Below are 18,227 nucleotides of genomic sequence, written 5' to 3' on the forward strand. Positions count from 1 at the left end.
TTAGAACTAAAAACATGGAGTAAACGGCAGTTAGTTAACATCATAGCCATCCCTAATTCAGAAGTGATAGACTAGAGGAAAGGCAGTTAGTCAATATCATAGCCATCCCTAATTCAGAAGTGATAGACTAGAGGAAAGGCAGTTAAACAACATCATAGCCATCCCTAATTCAGAAGTGATAGACTAGAGGAAAGGCAGTTAGTCAACATCACCCACTGCCAACTCTTGACTACTCTAATTTAGCTGAATAGTAGCAACTGACTGTCAGTCTTATAACGCAACCACGTCCCTAGAGAGTGGAGCGCCTTTTTGTGTTAACAGAACACTAACTATGAGCTGTCCGGGTACGCTAACCATTATGCTACGCCTCTTTATTTAAGATCGATGACGTATTGTGACAGCTGATGAGTGAACTATGAGTACTCCGGGTACACTAAATATTATGCCACGCCTCTTTATTTAAGATCGATGACGTATTGTGACAGCCGATATGTGAACTATGAGTAACCCGGGTACACTAAAGATTATGCCACGCCTCTTTATTTAAAATCGATGACGTACTGTGATAGCTGATGAATGAACTATGAGTACTCCGGGTACACTAACCATTATGCCACACCTTTTTTATTTAAGATCGATGACTACTGTGATAGCTGATGAGTGAACTATGAGTACTCCGGGTACACTAAAGATTATGCCACGCCTCTTTATTTAAGATCGATGACGTACTGTGACAGCCTATATTTGAACTATGAGTACTCCGGGTACACTAACCATTATGCCACGCCTCTTTATTTAAGATCGATGACGTACTGTGACAGCCTATATTTGAACTATGAGTACTCCGGGTACGCTAAAGATTGTGCCACGCCTCTTTATTTAAGATTGATGACGTACTGAGACAGCTGATGAGTGAACAATGTTTTGATGTCCCGGATTATTCAGACAATAGATTTAACAAGAGATAACAAAGTTACAAGGGTAAAAATTCCTGTTCTAATTTAATTTCAATTTTTTTTTAAACTACCGAAAATATCGATAAGAACGAGAATATTCATTAATCAAAGCATTCTAATAAATATAAATATTTACTTTTTAAGACGCTAGATATTAAGTTAGCTCCATTGTTTACTCCATGTTTTTAGTTCTAATACATATATATTAAATCAGGAGCTAGAATGGTTTATTACTGTAATGTTTCCTGTTATTACTCTACTAATAAACAAAAATAAACCAGCTAGATATTAAGTTAGCGCCATAGTCAACATCATAGCCATCCCTAATTCAGAAGTGATAGACTAGAGGAAATAATTCAGAAGTGATAGACTAGAGGAAAGGCAGTTTTCCATTAGCACAAAATAACAGTGTACCTCAATCACACACACACACATATATACATTCTTCGTTCTGCGAAAATTAATGAAAACCCGCTGCAGATCGTAACATGTAGCACTGAGTAACATACCGTCTGCGATAAGCCAGTCCATATGTAACAGTCGTGACTTGCCTCTATTCAAGATAAGCGTTCCAAACTCCCCCAACATGCATGATTCGGAGGTGAGATTGAAGATGGAGAATATGGAACATCTTAACGTTTCTTTTCTTTTTTTTTCTTGTAAGCAGCGGGTTTGGCAGATTATAATAGTTGGGATATAAGCCGTGACCTTCTTCCACACCATAACGTCGCCAAATTGCGGGCGATAGGGGGTCAAGTTGCGTGGGAACGTTGATATAGGCCAGTTAACAGGTGATTTCCCCCGTACACGTGCAGGTCCACGTTTGTCCAGGGAATGAATTAAACAGGTAATGTTTGTTTTAATGTGTATCGTGGGAAGTAGAACATACAGTTGTAGTCCCTCGGGGAAGAGATATAGACTGGCCGAGCAAGAGATCAGAACATTTTAAGGCCTAACAAACCTCTGATGTTCTAATTCCGAGCTACTACGATGAGATAAACCTCGATGAAGAAATACACATTTAAGGACCAACCTTTACCGCTTTTAGATCTCCACCCACAATTCCATACTGTCCAAAATTCTATTCTAAGGTCTTAAACTAGTTAATCTACCTTAACTAAAACACCATCCTATCACAGTTAGATGCATGACCTCACCAAAGACAGTGAGAAACGGAATATTAGGTCGTTAAATCGTTTACAGACAGCACAAGTCCTCAAGATTATCGACCATTCGCTCACACCACATTCTAACTGTAATTATCTGACTAAGGTCACTAACCGAAAGTGTATAATCTGATAATATGTAGGTTGATTTTACGTGTTATTTCTGTAGTTTATATTAACTCTAGGACGTTACCTTTCTTCGGGTCAGACTGGTAAAGGTGTGGTATGAGTGGCCTGTGATGCCCAAGTGTATATCTTATCATGTGACGAAAACGAAATACTGGGTTCTAGTATGACAGTTTCGGCTACTTTAAATACAGGTTTCAAGAAAAGGACGTACACGTATATTTTAATTTAGTTTAAGTTTTCTTTTTAAAATTTTGCGCAAAACAGTTTACAAAGGTACCTACGCATAACTATCCCTAATTCAGATGTGACAGACTAGAGGAAGAGCAGTTAGTCAACATCATAACCATCGCTAATTCAGATGTGATAGACTAGAGGAAGGGCAGTTAGTCAACATCATAGCCATCCCTAATTCAGAAGTGATAGACCAGAGGAAAAGCAGTTAAACAACACCATAGCCATCCCTAATTCAGATGTGATAGACTAGAGGAAGGGCAGTTAGTCAACATCATAGCCATCGCTTATGTTCCTTCTCATAATCTATGTACTTTAGTTTGTAGATTTATAGAATTTTCTAGAATTCTCGTTATTACATCAGAAGCATTTCTTGATCAATGTTTTCAAATAATATCCTAGTTAACTATGATAACAAATTAATGATAATAATTTTATTTTTGTTATGCATGTTACATAATGTTAATAAATTAATTTCATTAGTTTATCTGCATGTTTGGTTTACAAAAACTCCTAGTGGTAATTTGAAACAATTAAGTTTTATGGTAAACTTTACCCCAGCATGAGCTCAGAGTTTGAAGTTCTGGAGGTATCCCAGAAACTGAGGTAATATATAAGATATATTCTGTTGCATGTGCGTTAACCCAGCATCATCAGAACAATTGTGCCATGATTACGCCAGCAAAATTCCAACATCTTTATCCCATTTTTAACTGTTGTGTATCATGAGTTTACAGATTAGCTGGAAAGTAATTTTTGAAATTTATAAAAAGAGGAACAGAGGTAACTTTATAAATGTTTAATTGAAAACCTTATTTCAGTCAAGTGGGCTAGTGCATGATGTCAAAAGTCCCAATGATGGTACTATTATGAGTGTACGTAAGTAAAACCTGGATTTCAGGTCAGTGGTTACAAGGTTGTCTAATGACACCTGGTGGTTTTTATTTCAACATCAGACAAACATTTAGAAAATAATAATAACATTCAGGTTCAAATATGTTCAACAGTTATTGCACTGTGTTTGTGTTTAAGATACAGAGAGTTTATTAGTTTTGTAAAGACCATTATATTGTCTCAGTAGATGTGTTTATAGTTTCACAAACATAACTTACCCGCTGTAAGGTGGGCCAAAGTGACTCCAAGCAGCTAATACAGACACAGTAGCAGTAGGAAATAACCTGGGAATGAATGAAAGAAAGACTCGATGTAGCTACATGATGGGCTATCTGTGTCGTACCCACCACAAGTATCGAAACCCAATTTTTAGTGTTGTATGTTTTCAGACTTACCAATGAACCATGAGATGGGTAAAAAATAACAACAAAAGAATAAGCACGGCTTTCCATCAAAAAGTTTATGAAGTCTACGAAGATGAATATATCCATGTAAACAAAACTACAAGAAGGTTTGAACACTAATATTACTGTGTCCTTATATCAAAGAAAAAAAAATAGTTGCAAAATGTTCTATGAAAAAGATTATGAAATTTATTTTTTGTTTCAGAACAAAGCCATACTGGACTTCCTGCTGTGTCCACCACAGTGAACCGAACATGGAATTTTTACGGTGGAAATCTATAGACTTACTGCTGTCCCAATAGGGGACAGATTGTGAAATAATTTTATAGTTTGATTGTTTTTTCAGATTGTTTTAAAATAATTCAGCACAAAGCTACACAAGGGCTATGTGTGCTCTGTCCACCACGGGTATCGAAACCCGGTTTCTAGCGTTGGAAGTCCGCAGACATACCGCTGTGCTACTGGGGGGCATTTATAGTTTGAAGTCTTCACTAATGTTCAGCGATTACTGTGTAACAATGGAAAGAAAACCATGCTTTGATTTGATAAGAGACAAGAAACAAAAAAGGTAATCAATTCTATTTTATATAGTTGTCTAAGTGAGGTCTTCTTCTTTCATTGTTAATTTTCTTTTAAAATGTCATATTCAAATCTGAAAAGAATAAGAAACAAGTTTCAAATATGACCAGAAAAATTAAATTCATTAATAATTATTGATTCCTTTACATGGTTTAGCATAATAAATGCTAATCACACAAATTAATTATTTAAAACTTTTATGAACCTATTTATTTCTCAAGTTAAGGGCACATTTTTATACTGTCCACTACTAGAGTGGTCCATATTTTACATTATATTCAGTAATTTTAAGTTTTTTGCCTGTTATAACACTCAGTGTAAAGAGCTGATAAAAAACATCACTCATTTTCATTTTCTTTGTACAACATACAGAAAACAATGAAGGAATTAGTGGAATCAAATGCAGTACTGATGATGTTTTTGATTGCTATATTTTTGTGTGAGTCATATATCATTATTGACCTTGAAACCAACAAGGTCATGACGCACTTGCAATTTGGTGAATAAATAATTTACATGTTTATAAAGTTAGACATTAACCCCCCTTCAGAAAAGGTGCCATAATTAAGTGTTTTTTTTTACTCTTTAATTGTGGATGGAACATGACCAGAAAAGGCTGGCAAGACTGGAAACATCCCAAACTCTCTCATTCGGTTTAAGATTTGATGTTGGAGTCTGAGCTGCTGCTGGTGCCAACTTGATGGTAAAGGTCCACCAAACTGCTGAATATTTCCCATTCTGTTCCTGAAAATTAAAAATCACATTACAATGTGTACTATTGCTTTAAGAACATCTAAGAATCACATTACAATGTGTCCTATTACTTAATAATATCTAAGAATCACATTACAATGTGTACTATTACTTAATAACATCTAAGAATCACATTACAATGTGTACTATTACTTAATAAAATCTAAGAATCACATTACAATGTGTTCTATTACTTAATAAAATCTAAGAATCACACTACAATGTGTACTATTACTTAATAAAATCTAAGAATCACACTACAATGTGTACTATTACTTAATAAAATCTAAGAATCACATTACAATGTGTACTATTACTTAATAAAATCTAAGAATCACATTACAATGTGTACCAGTATTTTAATAGCATTTAAGAATCACATTGCACTTGAAACTTTAGAAAAGGCTTAACTTGATTTCTGGGTTAGTATGTATAAAAATGTAGTAAGCAGGTGAAACCACAGAACATTTGCAAGACTAATTTCTGATTGGTCCACTGCACTATTAAAGCTGCTTATGCCCAGCATACAAGTTAAGCATCCACTGATAAGAAATACAAAATATCTTAAAAGAAGAGCCAATATAGTAACAAATATAAACTGACATTTTCATTCTGGAATGTAACATCTTAGTCTTGGTTTTCTTCTTCAAACAAGAGTACCTGTTTACCATCTGATCTGAAAGTACCACGATATTGAAAGTATGTAACATGGAACTTAAAAATAACATACACTAATAAAAGTTTCTCACCATGCCAGAAACGCTGGTCCAGTGATATAGTCATCAACACTTTTTTCTTCAAATCCTAACTTTAGAAATACCTGGCAAGAAGAATTTATTGAAAACATAGTTACTGACATATCAGTGATAGATGAAAATCATTACAATATCAAATACTCGTGGCAGGACAGTAAATCACGTGGTAAGACTCAATATACTGAATGTTTTGATTGGGGCTGACCTAAATCTTAAAAGCACCACACATTTATAAAGGGTACATACACTTAACCAGGAACAAAACTGTTCCAGGAATGTTCGTGACTTTTCCAGAATGAAATTATTTATTTTTCATGAACCCAGAAACCTCTTGAAACTTTAGAAAAGGCTTAACTTGATTTCTGGGTTAGTATGTATAAGAATGTAGTAAGCAGGTGAAACCACAGAACATTAGCAAGACTGATTTCTGATTGGTCCACTGCACCGTTAAAGCTGCTTATGCCCAGCATACAAGTTAAAGGTGATCACCACAACTGAGATGCTGTAATTCAAACTTAACTAACCAGCATAAACCACAAAGAATATGGTGTACATATAGTTTAAAAAAAGGTTTTAGAAGATGAGCACCAAACAGTAGCTCCAGGATCAACGAACACCATATCATAATTACAGTGCCGTGCCATTGTGAAGTTTCTAGAGATCAAAAGGAACGTCTGTCTTGACAAAATTTCTGGGTTTTATTAAACTACGATGAACATCAAAGTTATTAACACGATAATGATCAGTGTCATGCAACATGATTGATCAAATCAATTAATGTCATGAAAATAACCAAAATTAGTTTATTATTCCAACTATCTAAGTAACTGAAATATAGCAATTATGATATATTATTGTTATTATTAACCAATTCAAGGCTTTCAACATTAAGTGGTTAGTTTTACAACTCACAGAAATAACTGCCTATTCAAAATTAGTATTTTCGATTGCTACTATTTTTGATTATTCTAGTCATCCAAGTCTCACCAGAGAATAACTGATTAATAAGTCCAATGATTAATTGATTAGCACTAGTCACCCAGCTTAACTAACACGCTTATCATGTAATAACCATGATGTCCAAGCTTAAGTAACAATAACTTCCAACTGATAAGTACAAAATTTCATACATGAAATTTAGAAACTATTAAAATATTTTTTGCCATAAAAAAATCATTGATGATCATAATGAAGCTTATGTAGTATAAAAGAGTTGATTCTTTTCTTTTATGAAACTTCTCATCAAGCGAGCTATGTATGAAGCCCCATTTAATGACCTACTGTACTTACAAGATTTTGAAATTATTAAAAACCAACCAGAATTTTGGTTGTTCTTAGTAACTTTTACACAAACTGGTTAAAAGGATGGTAAGAAAATCGTTAGAGAGGAATAGTAATATAAAATTTAAAATTTTCGATAGACTATGGTCAAGGTCTGTTCCACAAAGTCACAATCAAATCTACAGTTACTTCTCAAGGCTAGTGACCAGCTTTTCCTAAACTCAAAACACGCCTCAGTGTATTTTTTTTGGACAAACTGTAATTTGTTTTTAAAAAAGAATCATACAGAGTCCACCTTAGTAGTTAGGGATTAACTATGTATACAAGTGGGGGTAACGCTATACATAATTAATAAATTTAAAAACACCATTTAAGTTAGGAAAAAGTTAGGCGAGGTCAGGTCTGATAAGATTAGAAAAGGTCAGGTAAGATAAAGTGAGGTCAGGTAACAGAAAAGTACAAGAATAAGTTTTACCAGCCAGTAAAATAAACTTCCACATAAGTTGTTAAACATTCTAAAATTAGAAGTTACAATCTCCAAATTTTTTGTTAGAAAGCAAGCAAAATTAGAATAATCTAGACCTAATGATTTTATTCACCATATATACAGAATGAAGAATTCCAAAAATTATGGAACTAAAAGTAAATGCAAATTAATTGTTTTGTCTTTCTTTTATATAATCTCTTTTCCATTCTTTAACAAAGAAGTAAACTTTACACACAATACTAACCCGTTTCAACACTATTTCCTGACCAACAAAAGCCAATGGTAGATTAATCCTGTTGAGGGCCATCCAATCAAGTTCTTTCTCCCATCTCGTCCAGTTCCACCAAACAGTGGAATAACTGAACGTGCACACATTCATGTAGTATGTAAACCTAATACACAATAACACATTAAAAACACAGACAACTAACTACTAACACTAAATCCAATGTTCTCTAAGTGTATAGAGTATGTAAACCTAAACAATACACAATAAAAACACAGACAACTAACTACTAACACTAAATCCAATGTTCTCTAAGTGTATAGAGTATGTAAACCTAATACACAATAACACAATTTAAACACAGACAACTAACTACTAACACTAAATCCAATGTTCTAAGTGTATAGAGTATGTAAACCTAATACATAATAACACAATAAAAATACAGACAACTAACTACTAACACTAATTCCAATGTTCTCTAAGTGTATAGAGTATGTAAACCTAACACACAATAACACAATAAAAACACAGACAACTAACTACTAACACTAAATCCAATGTTCTAAGTGTATAGAGTATGTAAACCTAACAGACAATAACACTATAAAAACACAGACAACTAACTACTAACACTAAATCCAATGCTCTCTAAGTGTATAGAGTATGTAAACCTAATACACAATAACACAATAAAAACACAGACAACTAACTACTAACACTAAATCCAATGTTCTAAGTGTATAGAGGATTGTGCAGTACATGACTGTTTCTGTATAAGTCTGGGAAGTTTGCAATATCACAGTATAACTTGTGATCACATTTTTCATTGGAAATATTATATTACATATAATTCCTTTCTTTCTTTGCATAATATCAATCAAAGCGAGAGAATTTTGTAATAATTTTTATCTTGCATGTATTACACATATGGTGTTTAACTTGTTGGCACCAGAGGGGTGCCATCGAGGTCCCGATTTTTATTTTTCTTACAATGGCGACACTTAGCCAAGTTGCATGAAACTTCAGACAGACTTTGACTTCAAAACATTAGTATCATTTAAATCAATATTTCTTTCATTTTTTTTACATTGTGAAATTTTCCTAAATTTTGTTGTGAGACACAATTAAAAAAATATTAAAAATATTTCATACTAGAATTTCAATTTTGTTTTTGACACTGATCAAAAAGTTCCATTTTATATATTCAGTCCCTTTCAACTAGGATTGAAAGTTATTAATATATTTCTAATGATTCTTTATTCTGCCAGTTACAACACTCACCACTTTTGGTTTTAAACTGTAAAAAATATGGCAAAAACTTAAAAACAACAACAACAACAAAAAAAGAGTTATCAGAACCCCCCCTGGGCCTTGCCTTCCAAAATCGAATCATCATTACCTTCATCAGGCTAGCTAACAACATATCTGTTGACAGTTCTTTTGGAAAAAAATATTTATTTCTAATAAAAAATAGTTTCTTTTAAATAAAATGTAAGCTAACTTACTTATGAACATTATTTGGATATGATAAGTTTAAAAATAATATTCAATAAATACAGATACAAGTAACAAGAACATTTTACTTACTAAACCTAACTAAGATTACCTTATGTCTTCTCATCAAAGAAAATCTCTAGCTTTCATTTAACATGCAAACACTTCCACGAACAAACAGAACATTTAAATAAAACTGTGTTTTTTTCCGTAGTCTTCAAACTTTCAAATTGAATGTCTTTGACTAGCAAATTCACTTTGAAATACTTTAATTACCCTATTATGATTTGAAAAGTCTAAACTTTGCTCTATCCAATCATATCTAATCTTTTTTGAACCTTTTTTTCAGAAATACTGTATTACATTAATAAATGTTCAAACCACTTGATCTGATATTATAAAATGTGACTATCAAGGTGTATATGGGAAACAAGATTGATGTCAATAATAATGGCTGAAGACGGCTTGACTGGGTAATGAAGAAAACTTTGGGTAAACAAATTTAATATAAAACATCCAATAAGTGCACTGTTTACAGACAAGACTTTTGGGAGCTGAAAAGAAATGAAAAATTGGCAATTTTGTTTCATTTATCTTCTTGAATTACACTAAATAAAAAAATACAAATTTTAAAATACTTCTAAGTTGAAATTTGTTAAAATAGAGTTATAATTATAATTTTTATGTGAAATTTGAAATGCATGTCATGTTTGGGTTAAAATTAGTAATATCACTGAACCAAGTTCAAGTATCACAGCAACGATACACACGAGACGTGAATCTAGTTTAATTTATACATCTTCCTTACTTATCATTAGAAGTGACCAACACAGGAGTCTCGGGTTGAGGAAGAAGTTTTGGAAGCTTGAGTTGGACACCAGACCATGACACATGACATCCACAATAGATCTTCAAGTAGTAGTGAAAACCCCAGGCTGCTGCCACGCCACTACTTCCACTAACTTGGATACTTCCATTAACTGATTTTAGCTGAATTAAAAAAAGAAGCTTTTATAAGTTCAGTCTAATTTAACAGAGTGAAAAGAATTACTCAAACTGTTACTCACTCCCACGTGTACTAATACTGGGTCAGTATCAAACTGGTACTCACTCATACATGTATGTACTACTACTGGGTCAGTATCAAACTGTTACTCACTCACATGTAATACTACTGGGTCAGTATCAAACTGTTACTCACTCACATGTACTACTACTGAGTCAGTATGAAACTGTACTCACTCACATGTACTTCTACTGGGTCAGTAGAGTGAGTAACAGTTTGACCATGTACTACTACTGGGTCAGTATCAAACTGTTACTCACTCCCATGTACTACTACTGGGTCAGTATCAAACTGTTACTCACTCCCATGTACTACTACTGGGTCAGTATCAAACTTATTGACTTATCTTTCACATTAAACCAAAATCTATTGTGTTTGGTTTAAAGTTATGCATTAGTTGTGAATTAGTTATCCAATTAATGTCCAGTTAAAATTTATATCTTAACCATGAAATTACTGACTTGTCTTCATATTATTTACTATATGTGAACTCTACTTATTATACCATACTCAGTGATTTTAAATGTTGCTATTACAACACATAGTGTAAAGAACTGACCAAAGACACTGGTTGAAACAACTCACTTCGTAAGTACAACATACAGAGGACCACACCAATCATAAGAGGAATTGAGTGAAGTATTTACAATATTTTTGTTTGCCTTTATCATATGGCTTTTATGTTATTAGAAATCCTGTAACCAACAGTCACAATCCAACAACAATTTGGTGCATAAAATGTTTAAACAAAAAAAAAGTGTTTACAAAAACCAAAGGGACCATTCTGGTGATTCTAAGGTTAAGAGTTGAATTTGGAACTAGTTGATTTAAACCAGATGAACATAAAATAATATTTACATGACCTTCAAGAATGATCTTTTGTATTAATAAGAGTTGGGTACGATGAACTTACCACAAATATGGAAATAGTTCAAAACTGACTCAAAAGAATTAACATATAATGTTATTTTACAGGACTATTTTTCAAAAAGTGTTAGTAAAAGTTGACCAACGTACAGACTGAATGTATCGTGACACTAACGGATAAATAAAGCCTTTCTATTTTTCAGCTTGTTGAATTGAAATGCATAACTTAAAATGAAGACAGTCATGAGAAAATTATGCCAAAAATATTTAAGCACATGGCAAAGAATACTGAAAAGTAAGAAAGCACTCAATGCTAAAAGAATGCATTCGAAACCATTTAGTGAACTGGAGAAATTAATAACATTGATCAAAGTAAAAAATTCCCTTTAATTTGAATTTATGTGGTTTAAGTCAGTATAGAGAATACAACCTAAAACTTTTATACAGAGAAATGTTGAATGAAGAATATAAAAAATTAAATGTTTGATAATATTAATTAAAAATTTTTGTTACAATAAAAATGGGGCTAATTATTTTTTGGGGGTTTTAAAGAATAAAATACAAATTGATCACACACAAATCTGTCATTTTTTCAATATTAATTGACATAAAGTCAACAACCTTACTAAAATGAAAAGTATAAAATATTTCCAAATGAATAATGGAAAAATCACAAAACAAATCTAGCACAAAATCTACAAATAATAGCACTTTTTTATTGTAATTTAAGCCATTTTTGAGCTATTTTTAGTATTATGTCCCCTCAGAGTTACCACTGAGCCATCAAATGGTTAAAAGCACTGACACAACAAAACATATCAACATGAGACAAGAATGCTTCCATCATAAACTGTGTGAAAAATTCAGTTAAACAACATGCCAACACAATGTAAACTGATGTAAGAAACTGCAGAACAAAATAGTCACACTGGTGAAGTGCAAACACAAAGTCTCATCATCGAAGGATGATTTCATAAATCATGAAATTATAAAAACAATATGTATGTAAACAGATGTAAATGTTCATATAAGCAATTCTGAGAAAACATAAAACTCAGAATTCGAGAAGGCAAAAATGAGCATCTCAACTCTTAACAGCAAAATAAAAAATTTGAAATGACTGTTGAACTCTAATCATTTGTCCCATTGAAAGGAGTTATTTTCTGAATTTTGTGGAAAGCTACTCAAGGATTATCTGCACTAGCCATCCCTAATTTTGAAGTTAAAGACTAGAAGGAAGGTAGCTAGTTGACACCACCCACTGCCAATGCTTGAGCTACTCTTACCAATGAATTGTGTGATTGATTGTCCAATTATAATGCCTTCAAGTTTACAGGGTGAGCACATTATGTGACGGGGAATCAAACACTTCACCCACATGCCGTGATTCAAGTGCCTTAACCACCAGGCCATATTAGGTCTTGTTTTAAACACTTCACCCACATGCCCTGAGTCGACTGCCTTAACTACTAGACCATGTCAGATCTCATTTCAAACACTCCACCCACATACTTTGAGTTGAGTGCCTTAACTACCAGGTCATGTCTGATCTCATTTCAAACACTCCACCCACACATTGTGAATCGAGTGCCTTAACCACCAGTCCAAGTCAGGTCTTGTTTAAGATTTACCACCTTCAAATGATGGCTAAACTGAGTGAAACTGATACCACATGAAGGTCGTGTACCAACTAACTATCAAATAGATTTATACCATTACTTTATAAGCCTGCCACTGTTAGGTACCTTTGTCGGTAATTAACAATCAAACAAAGAAAACAGGACATCTCAAAATCAAGGGAAAACAATTTATCAAAAACATTATCACTGGAAAAGGATAAAAGAAAATGTCAAAATAATAATAATTAAAATAAAAACAACTTACAAGCTCATTAACTAAATCAAGAGAATCAAATAACAAACTTGAATTCCAAGAAAGAGATAACATCTGAAAGGTAGGTCAAAATTGTAAATTAATTCAACACATTAAAAGAGATAAAATTTGAAGGTAGGTGAACATTGTGAATTAATTCAACACATCCAAAGAAATAACATCTGAAAGGTAGGTCAACACTGTGAATTAATTCAACACATCCAAAGAGATAACATCTGAAGGTAGGTCAACACTGTGAATTAATTCAACACATCCAAAGAAATAACATCTGAAAGGTAGGTCAACATTGTGAATTAATTCAACACATCCAAAGAGATAACATCTGAAAGGTAGGTGAACATTGTAAATTAATTAAGCTCATGCAAAGAGATGGCTTGTATCAATTCCATAGCTTGCAGATTTTAGCCCTGTTTTTGAAATTCACAATTTTTGGAGTCTCAGTATAAAGTTTTAAATTAAAATTCTATCATATACATAAAACAATGCTGGTAGTCAACATCTGTAATAAATGCACTCAATTACTTCAAATGTATCCTGATCTTTTGGTCCCAGATCCAAATCCACTTTAACTTTGAAACTTTCTGAATGAAATGGAAGAAGGCGTCTGATCAGGTTCCTAACAGCATCTTCTTGAACTTTGGGGGAGGATGATGCTTGGATGTCCGGAATTACAGTGGAAGCTGTAATAAAGTTTTTTCCAAAGATGAAAATATGATAGAAAAAACAATACTGTTAAAAAAAAGAACAGAGCTATATAACACAAGGTTAATCAATCAAAGTAACTAATCAAAAAATAAATAAATATATGAATATTTTAGATTTGCTCTTCATATACTACTTAACCCTTTCCCCTGTTGTAGGTCAAAGAATGGATACACTTATCTGACTACTTACCCAAGAAGGTATGGGTGAAACATATCCTTCTTGTGTTATTGAAAGAAAGTATACTGTAAAGTTCTAGCAACTAAAAATCTTAGGTTTACATTTTCTCTTGGGCAAAAGTAACTTAATGTATCATCATTCACATATGTTTTGAATGTCACATGCTATGTTCATATGAAGCTCCCTTCTAATCTTATACGTTGAACCAAAACAACCAGTTCTTACTGCCACGTTCACGAGCATCGAATGTATATCAAGTAAATGTAGCTGAGCATCACATATAATACTCAGGTGCTTTATCATTATGTCCTGTGTGAACCACACATGATGCAGAAGACAGGGATAGGGTTAATACAGAAATGAACAAGACTTTTGTTGTCAGCCTGCAGATGAAACATAAGCCTATTTTTTTTTGGTAATGATGGTACTAGTACATTCAATATTTTTTATTTATTCCAAATATGTACTTAGAAACACAAAATAATAGCATGCCCAAAGCTCACAATGTTCTATAACTATTACAATTTAACTGGCTTTCTTACTAAGGTATAAGTGTGTTAAAATAATTCCCTTAGCTATTCGATCTGAACTTGGAGATATTAACTTTCAACCTGTAGGTAAAATAACTAAAAATCTCTAATGAGAATAACATTGCATTATACATTATTCAGTAAATTAAAACTTTGTCTGTCTATTGTTTATAAATGATGTAATAGCAAATGTCAGAAGTACTGGCAATTCGTGAAAGGGATGATTTGATAGGTGGCGTAACAAGCAGGTCTGACTTTTTAATATATGTCTATTAATTAGACTATGCTTTAGTAATATCCATACTATAACAAGTAATTTAAACTCAGGACATTACAGAGGGGTGATGAAAAAACATATGGACAAGTTAGAGTGTAAAAATGTTACGATACAACTACAAGAGAAGATTGAAAATTTATTTCAATTTTCTTCTTAAAAATAAGATCGTAAAATCTATATAATATTAAAACTTGACTTATTAACTATATTTTGATGATAAAGTAGCTTAATTATAATTTTAATGTAACTCTGTAAAAGGCATGACACGTGCACTTCAATCTACCTGTAGAAATAAGGTTATGTAATCATTTTAGTAACTCATTATTCAAGTCATGATTGAACAGAACTAGTTTCTTGTGTGTATTAACTAGTGATCCATTTTAGTAACTCATTATTCAAGTCATGATTGAACAGAACTAGTTTCTTGTGTGTATTAACTAGTGATCCATTTTAGTAACTCATTATTCAAGTCATGATTGAACAGAACTAGTTTCTTGTGTGTATTAACTAGTGATCCATTTTAGTAACTCATTATTCAAGCCATGATTGAACAGAACTAGTTTCTTGTGTGGATTAACTAGTGATCCATTATTAGTAACTGAATATTCAAGCCATGATTGGACAGAACTAGTTTCTTGTGTGGATTAACTAGTGATCCATTATTAGTAACTGAATATTCAAGCCATGATTGGACAGAACTAGTTTCTTGTGTGGATTAACTAGTGATCCATTTTAGTAACTGAATATTCAAGCCATGATTGGACAGAACTAGTTTCTTGTGTGGATTAACTTGTGATTCATTACAGAAAATTACAGACTCGTAAAAGAATGTGAAAACTCAAATGCACTCAAACCTGAAAGAAATACTGACTTATGCTTGTAATATGTGGATAATTTCAAGAGGAATACAAGGTACAAATGGATTTGAAAATTTGAGATGTACAAGGTTCATAACATATTATGTGGTCTGTCATAAAATATTCCAAACGAAGTAGAAGAATGATAATGTTTACCTGATGAACAATAAGGAACTGCTGGTTAAAATTAATAGCACGAGAAACTGGTATCAGAGAGAAAAAAAACTTATGATCTAAAAGAAGAAACTCTTGAAAGATAAAAGCATTCATTATTCAATGATGCCATACCAGTAAGATTGGTAACAACTAAGACTGTTACCAGGTATATACAAAAACAATTTATAAACTGCATTATTTAAAACCAGTATTCTTTCATTTTTGTTAAGAAACGCATTCTAATGTGAATGTTTTCACTTTCAGTACAACATTTTCATGCGTGAAAATAGGATGCTTCTTCCAAGTTATACAGCAAATTATGAGCTAAATAAACAGCCTGACATTAAATTGGAAGGATTATCAGTAATTATATTTCTGATGAGACAAAAGTATTAATCTTGTTTCAACACTATTATTTTATATTGAAGTCCCTTAGGGTTTTTTGAGGAAGAAGAGGGTATAACAGTATTTCAACCACACTATGCACCTATATCCAGACCCGGCATGGCCAGGTGGTTAGGGCGCTCGACTCGTAATCTGAGGGTCGCGGGTTCGAATCCCCGTCACACCAAACATGCCAACCTCCGCCTTTGCCTGGTCCCAAGTCCAGGATGAGAAAGGAGGAGGGTTGGGCGCGGGGCTAGCAACTCCACCCCGTAAAAACCAACCTGCTACAAGTAACTGCAACAACAACTTCCGTTGGCGAGCTGTTATCGTGGCCCTATGCTCCACTGGGAGTTTACAGGAATAAAAAAATAAATAAACAAAATGCACCTATATCTACTGCTGGATTACCATATATGTATCATGACAACCAGATAAAATTATAACATTTTTATGATAACACTGTAAGATTAAGGTCATTAAAGAAAATAGAATTATAAATGAAAAACAAAGTCTTGAAAGTTTTTCATGTGATAGAACATTAATATTTAACAGCAAATGCTGTATACGTATATATTAAATCTATTTTTTTTAGAGATGATGTATTTTTGGAACAAATGGGAATGATCAACTAGATAAAGTAACAGATGTTCAGCAAGAATTACTTCTTTATTGATAGTACAAGAGTATGAGAAGTACAGTTATTGTTGGCTGTTTATAAAAATGGAAACTTCCAGTTAAATCAACCTGAGCTATCCGACCTGGAAGACAGAAGGTTAGGGTAGCAATTACTAAAACTGGTCTATTGTGTTGCTTTTACATCCTATGTGTTAGAACTACGATTTGTGTTACTCACCTGCTTTGGCCATATAAACATCAGAAAGGATGGAAAAACAAACGCACAGCAACAACTGTAAAATATCATACAGCAAACATGTTACATAAAATTGTCACTACCAACAAATAAGAATTTCACATCAAAATAATAAAATTTGAAAGAAAACTTCGAGTTCTCCGTAGATCAAAGTGAAATGCTTGAAGAGCATAAAGGATTTAGAACCATAATTTTATATATTTAAGACTAAGATATGTGTGTGAATGTGTATGAATATGTGTGTGTGAGGATTCTCCCAAGTTATGTTCTGTAACATTCTGGTCTTTGAAGGTTCGGGACACATTACCAAACGAAGATTTAAAATTACAACTGCACTAATTCGTATAATTTACTGGTGACGTAATATACCCACTGGTTCATGTTTGATTGAAAATCTTAGTTTATTACAAGTAATCCATATCAATGAATAAAATACTGACAGTTAGATTTTTATATAGAAAAGTAAACATGTTTTCATAATGCAAATAAAAGTGCTTGTAACTGATGCTGCTTGTGATATACAAAAATCTTGCTTTACAGGGGCACCTTACTGCAGACAGTTAACTGTGGGTGAATTAGGGACAACAGATTTATTTAACAGTCACAGGGAAACAGCTTTATTTAACAGTCACAGCTGACTTAGACAAATCAAAGCTTTATTTAACAGTCACAGCTGACTTAGACAAAACAAAGCTTTACTTAACATACTTACTTAGAGAAGACAAAGCTTTATTTAACAGTCACAGCTACTTAAACAAAACAAAGCTTTACTTAACATGCTTACTTAGAGAAGACAAAGCTTTATTTAACAGTCACATCTGACTTAGACAAAACAAAGCTTTACTTAACATGCTTACTTAGAGAAAACAAAGCTTTATTTAACAGTCAAAGCTGACTCAGACAAATCAAAGCTTTATTTAACAGTCACATCTGACTTAGACAAATCAAAGCTTTATTTAACAGTCACATCTGACTTAGACAAAACAAAGCTTTACTTAACATACTTACTTAGAGAAGACAAAGCTTTATTTAACAGTCACATCTGACTTAGAGTAAACAAAGCTTTATTTAACAGTCAAAGCT

At 32.8% G+C, this 18,227-nt stretch overlaps 1 protein-coding gene across 3 annotated transcripts in view; it reads right to left on the reverse strand.

Annotated features, from left to right (window-relative positions):
- Positions 1-18,227, reverse strand: part of LOC106474882 (alpha-N-acetylglucosaminidase-like) — a 28,279-nt gene that overhangs the window by 3,769 nt on the left and 6,283 nt on the right. For all 3 annotated transcript variants that reach the window (XM_013935579.2, XM_022403164.1, XM_022403163.1), the window contains 7 exons: positions 17,127-17,181; positions 13,707-13,864; positions 10,167-10,348; positions 7,880-8,027; positions 5,862-5,932; positions 4,942-5,103; positions 3,595-3,660 (listed from right to left, as the gene is read on the reverse strand). In XM_013935579.2, coding sequence (XP_013791033.2) covers positions 3,595-3,660; positions 4,942-5,103; positions 5,862-5,932; positions 7,880-8,027; positions 10,167-10,348; positions 13,707-13,864; positions 17,127-17,181 — 842 coding nt within the window. The remainder of the gene's footprint in view (positions 1-3,594; positions 3,661-4,941; positions 5,104-5,861; positions 5,933-7,879; positions 8,028-10,166; positions 10,349-13,706; positions 13,865-17,126; positions 17,182-18,227) is intronic.

The sequence above is a fragment of the Limulus polyphemus genome, unplaced genomic scaffold (genome assembly GCF_000517525.1).
Source record: "Limulus polyphemus unplaced genomic scaffold, Limulus_polyphemus-2.1.2 Scaffold7816, whole genome shotgun sequence".
In the NCBI taxonomy this organism is placed as follows: Eukaryota; Metazoa; Arthropoda; class Merostomata; order Xiphosura; family Limulidae; genus Limulus; species Limulus polyphemus.